The sequence below is a fragment of the Panthera tigris genome, chromosome E3 (genome assembly GCF_018350195.1).
Source record: "Panthera tigris isolate Pti1 chromosome E3, P.tigris_Pti1_mat1.1, whole genome shotgun sequence".
NCBI classification, from domain to species: Eukaryota; Metazoa; Chordata; class Mammalia; order Carnivora; family Felidae; genus Panthera; species Panthera tigris.
Window position 1 is genome coordinate 24,485,713 of NC_056675.1, and position 13,570 is coordinate 24,499,282.

Below are 13,570 nucleotides of genomic sequence, written 5' to 3' on the forward strand. Positions count from 1 at the left end.
TGTCCCTCTCTCTCTGCCCCTCCTTCACTCATGCTCTGTCTCTCTCTGTCTCAGAAATAAATAAATATTTGGGGATTCTAGGGAAGATAGCAGCGTAGGAGTATGCTGGGCTCACCGCGTGTCCTGCTGATCACTTGGATTCCACCTACACCTGCCTAAATAACCCAGAAAACCACCAGAAGACTAGCAGAATGGAGTCTCTGGAGCCAAGTGCAGACGAGAGGCCCGCAGAAGAGGGTAGGAAGGGCAGAGAGGCAGTGCACGCTGTACGGACTGGCGGGAGGGAGCCGGGCGGAGGGGCAGCCCACCGGCCAAGCAGAGCCCCTGAGTCTGGATTGCAAAAGCGGAGGGGCCAGATGGAGTGTGTTCCGACAGCAAGCGGGACTTACCATCTGGGAGGTCATAAGTTAACAGCTCTGCTCGGAAAGCGGGAAGGATGGAGGACAACGGGAGGGAGAGTTGCTGAGCCCCAGGATGACAGAGCTCAGTTTGGCGCGGAACAAAGGCGCTCGCCAGCGCCATCTCCCTCGCCCATCCCCCAGCCAAAATCCCAAAGGGAACCAGTTCTTGCCAGAGAACTTGCTTGCACCATGCAAACACCCAGCGCTGTGCTTCTGCAGAGCCATCCCTCTGGCAGCGGGTCTGACTCCCTCCCGCTGCCACAGGGCCCTCCTGAAGCGGATCACCGAAGGAGAAGTGAGCTAAGCCTACCCTTCCTGCCCCTCTGCACCTTGCCTACCCACCCCAGCTAATACGCCAGATTCCCAGCACCAAAAGCCTGGCAGTGTGCAAGTAGCCCAGACGGCCATGCCACCCCACAGTGAATCCTGCCCCTAGGAGAGGGGAAGAGAAGGCACACACCAGTCTGACTGTGGCCCCAGCAGTGGGCTGGGGCAGACATCAGGTCTGACTGTGGTCCCACCCACCAACTCCAGTTATACACCACAGCACAGGGGAAGTGCCCTGCAGTTCTGCACCACTCCAGGGACTATCCAAAATGACCAAACGGAAGAATTCACCTCAAAAGAATCTCCAGGAAATAACAACAGCTAATGAACTGATCAAAAAGGATTTAAATAATATAACAGAAAAGTGAATTTAGAATAAAAGTCATAAAATTAATCGCTGGGCTTGAAAATAGTATAGAGGACAGCAGAGAATCTATTGCTACAAAGATCAAGGGACTAAGGAATAGTCAGGAGGAGATGAAAAATGCTATAAACGAGATGCAAAATAAAATGGAAACGACCATGGCTCGGATTGAAGAGGCAGAGGAGAGAATAGGTGAACTACAAGAAAAAATTATGGAAAAAGAGGAAGCTGAGAAAAAGAGAGTTAAAAAAATCCAGGAGTATGAGGGGAAAAGTAGAGAACTAAGTGATGCACTAAAAAGAAATAATATACGCATAATTGGTATCCCAGAGGAGGAAGAGAGAGGGAAAGGTGCTGAAGTTGTACGTGAAGAAATAATAGCTGACAACTTCCCTGAACTGGGGAAGGAAAAAGGCATTGAAATCCAAGAGGCACAGAGAACTCCCTTCAGACGTAACTTGAATCGATCTTCTGCATGACATATCATAGTGAAACTGGCAAAATACAAGGATAAAGAGAAAATTCTGAAAGCAGCAAGGGATAAACGTGCCCTAACATATACAGGGAGACCTATAAGACTCGTGACCAATCTCTCTTCTGAAACTTGGCAGGCCAGAAAGGATTGGCAGATCTTCAATGTGATGAACAGAAAAAATATGCAGCCGAGAATCCTTTATACAGCAAGTCTGTCATTTAGAATAGAAGGAGAGATAAAGGTCTTCCCAAACAAACAAAAACTGAAGGAATTTGTCACCACTAAACCAGCCCTACAAGAGATCCTAAGGGGGATCCTGTGAGACAAAATACCAGAGACATCGCTACAAGCATAAAACATACAGACATCACAACGCCTCTAAACCTGTCTATTTCTATAATAACACTGAATGTAAATGGACGAAATGCGCCAACCAAAAGACATAGGGTATCAGAATGGATAAAAAAACAAGACCCATCTATTTGCTGTCTACAAGAGACATTTTAGACCTGATGCCTTCAGATTGAGAGTGAGGGGATGGAGAACTATTAATCATGCTACTTGAAGCCAAAAGAAAGCTGGAGTATCCATACTTATATCAGACAAAGTAGACTTTAAATTACAGGCTGTAACAAGAGATGAAGAAGGGCATTGTATAATAATTGCAGGGTCTATCCATCAGGAAGAGCTAACAATTATAAATGTCTATGCACAAAATACGGGAGCCCCCAAATATATAAAACAATTACTCATAAACATAAGCAACCTTACTGATAAGAATATGGTAACTGCAAGGGACTTTAACATTCCACTTACAGAAATGGATAGATCATCTAGACACACGGTCAATAAAGAAACAAGGGCCCTGAATGATACATTGGATCAGATGGACCTGACACATATATTTAGAACTCTGCATCCCAAAGCAACAGAATATACTTTCTTCTCGAGTGCACATGGAACATTCTCCAAGACAGCCCTTCATAAGTATACAAGAATTGAAATTATACCATGCATACTTTCAGACCACAATGCTATGAAGCTTGAAATCAACCACAGGAAAAAGTCTGGAAAACCTCCAAAAGCATGGAGGTTAAAGAACACCCTACTAAAGAATGAGTGGGTCAACCAGGCAATTAGAGAAGAAATTAAAAAATATATGGAAACAAACGAAAATGAAAATACAACAATCCAAACGCTTTGGGATGCAGCGAAGGCAGTCCTGAGAGGAAAATACATTGCAATCCAGGCCTATCTCAAGAAACAAGAAAAATCCTAAATACAAAATCTAACAGCACACCTAAAGGAAATAGAAACAGAGCAGCAAAGGCAGCCTAAACCCAGCAGAAGAAGAGAAATAATAAAGATGAGAGCAGAAATAAACAATATAGAATCTAAAAAACTGTAGAGCAGATCAATGAAACCAAGACTTGGTTTTTTGAAAAAAATAAACAAAATTGACAAACCTCTAGCCAGGCTTCTCAAAAAGAAAAGGGAGATGACTCAAATAGATAAAATCATGAATGAAAATGGAATGATTACAACCAATCCCTCAGAAATACAAGCAATTATCAGGGAATACTGGGAAAAATTATATGCCAACAAATTGGACAACCTGGAAGAAATGGACAAATTCCTAAACACCCACATGCTTCCAAAACTCAATCAGGAGGAAATAGAAAGCTTGAACAGACCCATAACCAGCGAAGAAATTGAATCGGTTATAAAAAATCTCCCAACAAATCAGAGTCCAGGACCAGATGGCTTCGCAGGGGAGTTCTACCAGACGTTGAAAGTAGAGATAATACCTATCCTTCTCAAGCTGCTCCAAGAAATAGAAAGGGAAGGAAAACTTCCAGACTCATTCTATGAAGCCAGTATTACTTTGATTCCTAAACCAGACAGAGACCCAGTAAAAAAAGAGAACTACAGGCCAAAATCCCTGATGAATATGGATGCAAAAATTCTCAATAAGATACTAGCAAATCGAATTCAACAGCATATAAAAAGAAATATTCACCATGATCAAGTGGGATTCATTCCTGGGATGCAGGGCTGGTTCAACATTCGCAAATCAATCAACGTGATACATCACATTAATAAAAGAAAAGTTAAGAACCATATGATCCTGTCAATCGATGCAGAAAGGCCTTTGACAAAATTCAGCACCCTTTCTTAATAAAAACCTTGAGAAAGTCGGGATAGAAGGAACATACTTAAAGATCATAAAAGCCATTTATGAAAAGCCCACAGCTAACATCATCCTCAGTGGGGAAAAACTGAGAGCTTTTTCCCTGAGATCAAGAATACGACAGGGATGCCCACTCTCACCACTGTTGTTTAACATAGTGTTGGAAGTTCTAGCATCAGCAATCAGACAACAAAAGGAAATCAAAGCATCAAAATTGGCAAAGAAGTCAAGCTTTCACTTTTTGCAGATGACATGATACTATACATGGAAAACCCGATAGACTCCACCAAAACTCTGCTAGAACGGATACATGAATTCAGCAAAGTTGCAGGATACAAAATCAATGTACAGAAGTCAGTTGCATTCTTATACACTAACAATGAAGCAACAGAAAGACAAATGAAGAAACTGATCCCATTCACAATTGCACCAAGAAGCATAATATACCTAGGATTAAACCTAACCAAAGATGTAAAAGATCTGTATGCTGAAAACTATAGAAAGCTTATGAAGGTAATTGAAGAAGATATAAAGAAATGGAAAGACATTCCCTGCTCATGCATTGGAGGAATAAATATTGTCAAAATGTCAATACTACCCAAAGCTATCTACACATTCAATGCAATCCCAATCAAAATTGCACCAGCATTCTTCTCGAAACTAGAACAAGCAATCCTAAAATTCATATGGAACCACAAAAGGCTCCGAATAGCCAAAGTAATTTTGAAGAAGACGACCAAAGCAGGAAGCATCACAATCCCAGACTTTAGCCTCTACTACAAAGCTGTAATCATCAAGACAGCATGGTATTGGCACAAAAACAGACACATAGACCAATGGAATAGAATAGAAACCCCAGAACTAGACCCACAAACGTATGGCCAACTCATCTTTGACAAAGCAGGAAAGAACATCCAATGGAAAAAAGACAGTCTCTTTAACAAATGGTGCTGGGAGAACTGGATAGCAACATGCAGAAGGTTGAATCTAGACCACTTTCTCACACCATTCACAAAAATAAACTCAAAATGGATGAAGCTCCTGAATGTGAGACAGGAAACCATCAAAACCCTAGAGGAGAAAGCAGGAAAAGACCTCTCTGACCTCAGCCATAGCAACCTCTTACTCGACACATCCCCAAAGGCAAGGCAATTAAAAGCAAAAATGAATTACTGGGACCTTATGAAGATAAAAAGCTTCTGCACAGCAAAGGAAACAACCAACAAAACTAAAAGGCAACCAACGAAATGGGAAAAGATATTTGCAAATGACATATCGGACAAAGGGCTAGTATCCAAAATCTATAAAGAGCTCACCAAACTCCACACCCGAAAAACAAATAACCCAGTGAAGAAATGGGCAGAAAATGTGAATAGACACTTCTCTAAAGAAGACATCCGGATGGCCAATAGGCACATGAAAAGATGCTCAACGTCGCTCCTCATCAGGGAAATACAAATCAAAACCACACTCAGATACCACCTCACGCCAGTCAGAGTGGCCAAAATGAACAAATCAGGAGACTATAGATGCTGGAGAGGATGTGGAGAAACGGGAACCCTCTTGCACTGTTGGTGGGAATGCAAAGTGGTGCCGCCACTCAGGAAACCAGTGTGGAGGTTCCTCGGAAAATTAAAAATAGACCTACCCTATGACCCAGCAATAGCACTGCTAGGAATTTACCCAAGGGATACAGGAGTACTGGTGCATAGGGGCACTTGTACCCCAATGTTTATAGCAGCACTCCCAGCAATAGCCAAATTATGGAAAGAGCCTAAATGTCCATCAACTGATGAACGGATAAAGAAATTGTGGTTTATATACACAATGGAGTCCTACGTGGCAATGAGAAAGAACGAAATATGGCCCTTTGTAGCAACGTCGATGGAACTGGAGAGTGTGATGCTAAGTGAAATAAGCCATACAGAGAAAGACAGATACCATATGTTTTCACTCTTATGTGGATCATGAGAAACGTAACAGAAACCCATGGGGGAGGGGAAGGAAAAAAAAAAGAGGGTAGAGTGGGAGAGAGCCAAAGCATAAGAGACTCTTAAAAACTGGGAACAAACTGAGGGTTGATGGGGGGTGGGAGGGAGGGCAGGGTGGGTGATGGGTATTGAGGAGGGCACCTTTTGGCATGAGCACTGGGTGTTGTATGGAAACCAATTTGACAATAAATTTCATATATTGAAAAAAAAAAGAAAGAAAGAAATATTTAAAAAAATTAAAAAAAAAAAAAAAAGAAACTGTCAGTTACCAGAAGTAGAAGGGGTTGGAGGCCAAGCAAATAGGTGAAGGGGATTAAGAGGAATAAACTTCTGGTTACCAAATAAATAGGTAATGAGGATATAATATACCGCATAGAGAATACATTCAATAATATTATAATAACTTTGTATGATTACAGATGGTAACTAGACTTAAGGGGATCATTTTGTCATGTATAAAAATACTGAATCCCTATGGTGAAACCTGAAAATAATATGACACTGTATGTCAACTCTACTTCCATATTAACAATATGTAAACTATGACCATTACTTCAAAGAGCTCACTGTAGAGTTCCAAATAAAAGGACAAAGGAAATAGAAGTTTTGGGGTGATAGACAAAAAACTAGGGAAATTATAGTATAATATTACAAAGAAATCAATATCCATGAAGATTATGTTTGAAGAATATTAACATATCAATATCCAAAGAATAATCAAAGGGAAAGAGACCATATATTTTTTTCAGGAAAACTGAAGAGCCACAGCACCGCAGGGATCCTTTGACCATGATGGCTATGCGGTCACCCAAGATGTCAGCTTCATCCATGTAGTGGGTGGTCAATAAGATGGTATGATCCTCTTTATACTGCTGAAGGACATCCCAGGTGGCCCTCCTTGAGACTGGGTCCATTCCAGATGTTGGCTCATCAAGTATCACAACCTAAAGACCAGAAGAAGAATTCCATAACCATTAAATATTATGTACTAGTGTCACTAGGGTCTTACCAGTTATGGGGTTTATTCTGGTGTTGCTTTTTCAGTCACTTGTCCAATTAAGCTAAGATAACAAGTTTAGACTAAAACTGAATTACGAATGCTAGAATAATTCCAAACCTGACACAGTTTGGTTACAAGGTTGACAATATGAATTCCATATGGGATTTCATATGTAAAGTTCCTTTAACAGTCTTAGATCTGTATCAGCTCTCAGGTTTCTGTTGGCTGATTTTTTTAGACCAGCTTCAGTGTGGATCCATTTTTTGTTTATATGTGTTTTTTGTCGTTGTTGTTGTTTTTACCTGGGAGCCCCCTATAAGTGCTATGATCACAGAGAGTCTGCGCTTCATTCCTCCACTCAGTGAAAATGAAAATGCATTATGCTTATCTAGCAGGTTAAAAGTAGACAACATATGATCAATTTCCACAAGACGTGTCTTTCGAGGTATTCCTTTTACCTAGAAAGAGAAGCGAGACTTTATATGGTGCTTCCAACTTTATCCTTAGAAACACCTTACACAAGCTGTTCTCTTATATCATCTGTATAGTGTCTTTTTCCCTTTGTCTGACTTTATGTTTAAAGGAGAATTCATCGGGGGCACCTGGGTGGCTCAGTCGGTTAAGCGTCCGACTTCGGCTCAGGTCCTGATCTCGCGGTCCGTGAGTTCAAGCCCCGCGTCAGGCTCTGTGCTGACAGCTCAGAGCCTGGAGCCTGTTTCAGATTCTGTGTCTCCCTCTCTCTCTGACCCTCCTCCATTCATGCTCTGTCTCTCTCTGTCTCAAAAATATATAAACGTTAAAAAAAAAAGTTTAAAGGAGAATTCATCAAAAATAAGTTTTTGAACTTTCTAAGAATAAGGATATGGATAATTGGTAATGTGCCTGAAGTACACCAATAGAATGGGAAAAAGGAACATATTTTTGGCTTACCAAACAATAAAAATAAAGGTGTTCTGAGACGGTCAAGTAATCAAACAACAAGTTCTGTTGGGGACACAAGCCCAAGCTTTTCCTGATCTGGACCATCTGCTTTGAGGTGTCATATCCGTTAACATAGGCCTCTCCACTGGTAGCAGGATAGAGACCTAGGATCAAGTAGAAGACATAACAAAACCTTAGCTTTCATGAGGGACGTAACAAACTGTTCTTTAATACCTTAAATTTGAAATCTACATATGGAGACTGGAAGATGATGGCACAGGAGGACACTGGGCTCACCGAGTCCTGCTGATCACTTAGACTGCTTAGACCATATCTGCCTAAATAACCCAGAAAACCACCAGAAGACTAGCATAATGGATTCTCTGGAGCCAAGCATAGATAAGAGAGGTCCACAGAAGAGGGTAGGAAGGGTGGAGAGGCAGTGCGTGCTACATGGACTGGCGGGAGGGAGCCGGGGTAGTGGAGGGGCAGCCCTCCTGGCAAGGCAGAGCCCCTGAAGTCTGGCTTGCATAAGCGGAGGGTCAGACTGCGTGAGTTCTGACAGCCAGTGGGACTTAACATCTGGACTATTCTAAGTCAACAGCTCTGCTCTCAGAGAGCGGGGAGGGCGAGAGGGCACTGGGAGGGAGAGTTGCTGAGCCCCAGAAGAAAAAGCTCAGCTCAGTGGGGAACAAAGGCGATGGCCAGTGCCATATTCCTTTCCCATTCCCCAGCCAAAATCCCAAAGGGAACCAGTTCCCATCACCGAACTTGCTTGCATTGCGCAAACAACCAATGCTGTGCTTCTGTGGCTCCATCCCTCCAACAGGTCAGCCTCCCTTCCAGTGCTGCAGGGCCCATCCCTCAGGAGACCACTGATGGCAAAGCAAGCTAAGCCTGCCCCTCCCACCCCCCGTGCACCTTGCGGGCCACCCCTGCTAATATACCAGATCCCATCAAAGCAGCACCACAAGCCTCGCAGTGTGCAAGTAGCCCAGACAGGGGCCACACCACTACACAGTGAGTCCCGCCCCTCAGAGAGGGGAAGATAAGGTACACACCAGTCTGACTGTAGCCCCAGTGGTGGGCTGGGGACAGACATCGGGTCTGACTGTGGCCCCGTCCACCAACACAAGTTACTCCAGACAGCACAGGGAAAGTGCCCTGCAGTTCCGTGCCACCCAGGGACTATCCAAAATGATGAACGGAAGAACTTTCCTCAAAAGAAACTCCAGGAAGTAGTGACAGCTAACGAACTGATCAAAAACGATTTAAGCAGGGGCGCCTGGGTGGCTCAGTTGGTTAAGCGGCCGACTTCAGCTCAGGTCACGATCTCGTGGTCCGTGAGTTCGAGCCCCGTGTCGGGCTCTGTGCTGACAGCTCAGAGCCTGGAGCCTGTTTCAGATTCTGTGTCTCCCTCTCTCTCTGCCCCTCCCCTGTTCATGCTCTGTCTCTCTCTGTCTCAAAAATAAATAAACGTTAAAAAAAATAAAAAAAAACGATTTAAGCAATATAACGGAACAAGAATTTAGAATAATAGTCATAAAATTAATTGCTGGGCTTGAAAAAAGTATAGAGGACACCAGAGAATCTATTGCTACAGGGATCAAGGAACTAAGAAATACTCAGGAGGAGCTAAAAAATGCTATAAATGAGGTGCCAAATAAAATGGAGGCGACCACAGCTCAGATTGAAGAGGCAGAGGAGAGAATAGGTGAATTAGAAGATAAAATTATGGAAAAAGAGGAAGCTGAGAAAAAGAGAGATAAAAAAAAAATCCAGGAGCAGGAGAGGAGAATTAGAGAATTAAGTGATACAATCAAATGCAATGGCATATGCATAATTGGGATTCCAGGGGAGGAAGAGAGAGGAAAAGGTGATGAAGGTGTACTTGAAGAAATCATAGCTGAGAACTTCACTCATCTGGGAAAAGAAAAAGGCATTGAAATCCAAGAGGCACAGAGAACTCCCTTCAGACGTTAACTTGGATCAAACTTCTGCACGACATATCATAGTGAAACTGGCAAAATACAAGGACAAAGAGAAAATTCTGAGAGCAGGTAGGGAGAAACAGGCCCTAAAATATAAAGGGAGACCGATAAGAATAGTGACAGACCTATCTACTGAAACGTGGCAGGCCAGAAAGGAATGGCAGGAAATATTCAATGTGATGAACAGAAAAAAAAATATGCAGCCAAGAATCCTTAACCCAGCAAGTCTGTCGTTCAGAATAGAAGGAGACATAAAGGTCTTCCCAAACAAACAAAAACTGAAGGAACTCATCATCACTAAACCAGCCCTACAAGAGATCCTAAGGGGGATTCTGTGAGTGAAATGTTGCAAGGACCACAAAGTACCAGAGACATCACTACAAGCATGAAACCTACAGACATCACAATGACGCTAAACCCATATCTTTCAGTAATAACACTGAATATAAATGGACTAAATGCGCCAACCAAAACACATAGGGTATCAGAATGGATAAAAAAACAACACCCATCTATTTGCTGTCTACAAGAGACTCATTTTAGACCTGAGGACACCTTCAGATTGAAAGTGAGGGGATGGAGAACTATCATGCTACTGGAAGTCAAAAGAAAGCTGGAGTAGACATACTTACACCAGACAAACTAGACTTTAAATTAAAGGCTGTAACAAGAGATGAAGAAGGGCATTATATAATAATTACAGAGTCTATCCATCAGGAAGAGCTAGCAATTATAAATGTCTATGCGCCAAATATGGGAGCCCCCAAATATATAAAACAATTCATCACAAACAAAAACAACATTATTGATAAAAATGTGGTAATTGCAGGGGACTTTAATATTCCACTTAGAGCAAGGGACAGATCATCTAGACACAGGATCAATAAAGAAACAAGGGCCCTGAATGATACATTGGATCAGACGGACTTGACACATATATTTAGAACCCTGCATCCCAAAGCAACAAAATATACTTTCTTCTCAAATGCACATGGAACCTTCTCCAAGATAGATCACATACTGGGTCACAAAACAGTTCTTCATAAGTATAAAAGACTTGACATCATACTATGCACACTTTCAGACCACAATGCTATGAAACTTCAAGTCAACCACAGGAAAAAGTCTGGAAAACCTCCAAAAGCATGGAGGTTAAAGAACACCCTACTAAAGAAATGAGTGGGTCAACCAGGCAATTAGAGAAGAAATTAAAAAATATATGGAAACGAATGAAAATGAAAATACAACAATCCAAACGCTTTGGGATGCTGCAAAGGCAGTCCTGAGAGGAAAATACATTGCAATCCAGGCCTATCTCAAGAAACAAGAAAAATCCCAAATACAAAATCTAAAGCACACCTAAAGGAAATAGAAGCAGAACAGCAAAGATACCCCAAACCCAGCAGAAGAAGAGAAATAATAAAGATCAGAGCAGAAATAGAGAATATAGAATCTAAAAAAAACCTGTAGAGCAGATCAATGAAACCAAGAGTTGGTTTTTTGAAAAAATAAACAAAATTGATAAACCTCTAGCCTGGCTTCTCAAAAAGCAAAGGGAGATGACCCAAATAGATAAAATCAGGAGTGAAAATGGAATTAGTACAACCAATCCCTCAGAGATACAAGCAATTATCAGGGAATACTAGGAAAAATTATATGCCAACAAACTGGACAACCTGGAAGAAATGGACAAATTCCTAAGCACCCACACACTTCCAAAACTCAAACAGGAAGAAATAGAAAACTTGAACAGACCCACAACCAGTGAAGAAATTGAATCAGTCATCAAAAATCTCCCAACAAAAAAGAGTACAGGACAAGATGGCTTCCCAGGGGAATTCTACCTGACATCTAGCAGAGATAATACCTATCCTTTTCAAGTTTTTCCAAAAAATAGAAAGGGAAGGAAAACTTCCAGACTTATTCGATGAAGCCAGAATTACTTTGATTCCTAAACCAGACAGACCTAGCAAGAAAAGAGAACTACAGGCCAATATCCCTGATGATTCTGGATGCAAAAATTCTCAATAAGACACTAGCAAATCAAATTCAACAGCATATAAAAAGAATTATTCACCATGATCAAGTGGGATTCATTCCTGGGCTGCAGGGCTCATTCAATGTGATACATCACATCAATAAAAGAAAAGAAAAGAACCATATGATCCTGTCAATCGATGCAGAAAAAGCATTTGACAAAATTCAGCATCCTTTCTTAATAAAAACCCTCGAGAAAGTCGGGATAGAAGGAACATACTTAAAGATCATAAAAGCCGTTTATGAAAAGCCCGCAGCTAATATCATCCTCAGTGGGGAAAAACTGAGAGCTTTTCCCCTGAGATCAGGGACACAACAGGGATGTCCACTCTTACCGCTGTTGTTTGACATAGTATTGGAAGTGCTAGCATCAGCAATCCGACAACAAAAGGAAATCAAAGGCATCAAAATTGGCAAAGGTGATGTAAAACTTTCACTTTTTGCAGATGACATGATATTATATGTGGAAAACCTGATAGACCACCAAAAGTCTACTAGAACTGATACATGAATTCAGCAAAGTCGCAGGATACAAAATCAATGTACAGAATTCAGTTGCATTTTTTTCCCATTATATGAAATTTATTGTCAGATTGGTTTCCATACAACACCCAGTGCTCATCCCAAAAGGTGCCCTCCTCAATACCCATCACCCATCCTCCCCTCCCTCCCACCCCCCATCAACCCTCAGTTTGTTCTCACTTTTTAAGAGTCTCTTATGCTTTGGCTCTCTCCCACTCTAACCTCTTTTTTTTTTTTTTCCTTCCCCTCCCCCATGGGTTTCTGTTAAATTTCTCAGGATCCACATAAGAGTGAAAACATATGATATCTGTCTTTCTCTGTATGGCTTATTTCACTTAGCATCACACTCTCCAGTTCCATCGACGTTGCTACAAAGGGCCATATTTCGTTCTTTCTCATTGCCATGTAGTACTCCATTGTGTATATAAACCACAATTTCTTTATCCATTCATCAGTTGATGGACATTTAGGCTCTTTCCATAATTTGGCTATTGCTGAGAGTGCTGCTATAAACATTGGGGTACAAGTGCCCCTATGCACCAGTACTCCTGTATCCCTTGGGTAAATTCCTAGTAGCACTATTGCTGGGTCATAGGGTAGGTCTATTTTTAATTTTCTGAGGAACCTCCACACTGTTTTCCAGAGTGGCGGCACCAGTTTGCATTCCCACCAACAGTACAAGAGGGTTCCCGTTTCTCCACATCCTCTCCAGCATCTATAGTCTCCTGATTTGTTCATTTTGGCCACTCTGACTGGCGTGAGGTGGTATCTGAGTGTGGTTTTGATTTGTATTTCCCTGATGAGGAGCGACGTTGAGCATCTTTTCATGTGCCTGTTGGCCGGATGTCTTTAGAGAAGTGTCTATTCATGTTTTCTGCCCATTTCTTCACTGGGTTATTTGTTTTTCGGGTGTGGAGTTTGGTGAGCTCTTTATAGATTTTGGATACTAGCCCTTTGTCCGATATGTCATTTGCAAATATCTTTTCCCATTTCGTTGGTTGCCTTTTAGTTTTGTTGGTTGTTTCCTTTGCTGTGCAGAAGCTTTTTATCTTCATAAGGTCTCAGTAATTCATTTTTGCTTTTAATTGCCTTGCCTTTGGGGATGTGTCGAGTAAGAGGTTGCTATGGCTGAGGTCAGAGAGGTCTTTTCCTGCTTTCTCCTCTAGGGTTTTGATGGTTTCCTGTCTCACATTCAGGAGCTTCATCCATTTTGAGTTTATTTTTGTGAATGGTGTGAGAAAGTGGTCTAGATTCAACCTTCTGCATGTTGCTGTCCAGTTCTCCCAGCACCATTTGTTAAAGAGACTGTCTTTTTTCCATTGGATGTTCTTTCCTGCTTTGTCAAAGATG

General features: G+C 41.7%; 1 protein-coding gene across 9 annotated transcripts in view; it reads right to left on the bottom strand.

Annotated features, from left to right (window-relative positions):
* LOC102957398 (phospholipid-transporting ATPase ABCA3-like) overlaps window positions 1–13,570 on the bottom strand; it is a 182,212-nt gene that overhangs the window by 84,406 nt on the left and 84,236 nt on the right. For all 9 annotated transcript variants that reach the window (XR_006212428.1, XM_042971606.1, XM_042971605.1 and 6 more), the window contains 3 exons: window positions 7,680–7,834; window positions 7,052–7,207; window positions 6,483–6,693 (listed from right to left, as the gene is read on the bottom strand). Coding sequence is in view for 8 of the 9 variants with exons in the window: in XM_042971606.1 (XP_042827540.1) it covers window positions 6,483–6,693; window positions 7,052–7,207; window positions 7,680–7,834 (522 nt within the window). In the remaining variant the exon portion in view is untranslated. The remainder of the gene's footprint in view (window positions 1–6,482; window positions 6,694–7,051; window positions 7,208–7,679; window positions 7,835–13,570) is intronic.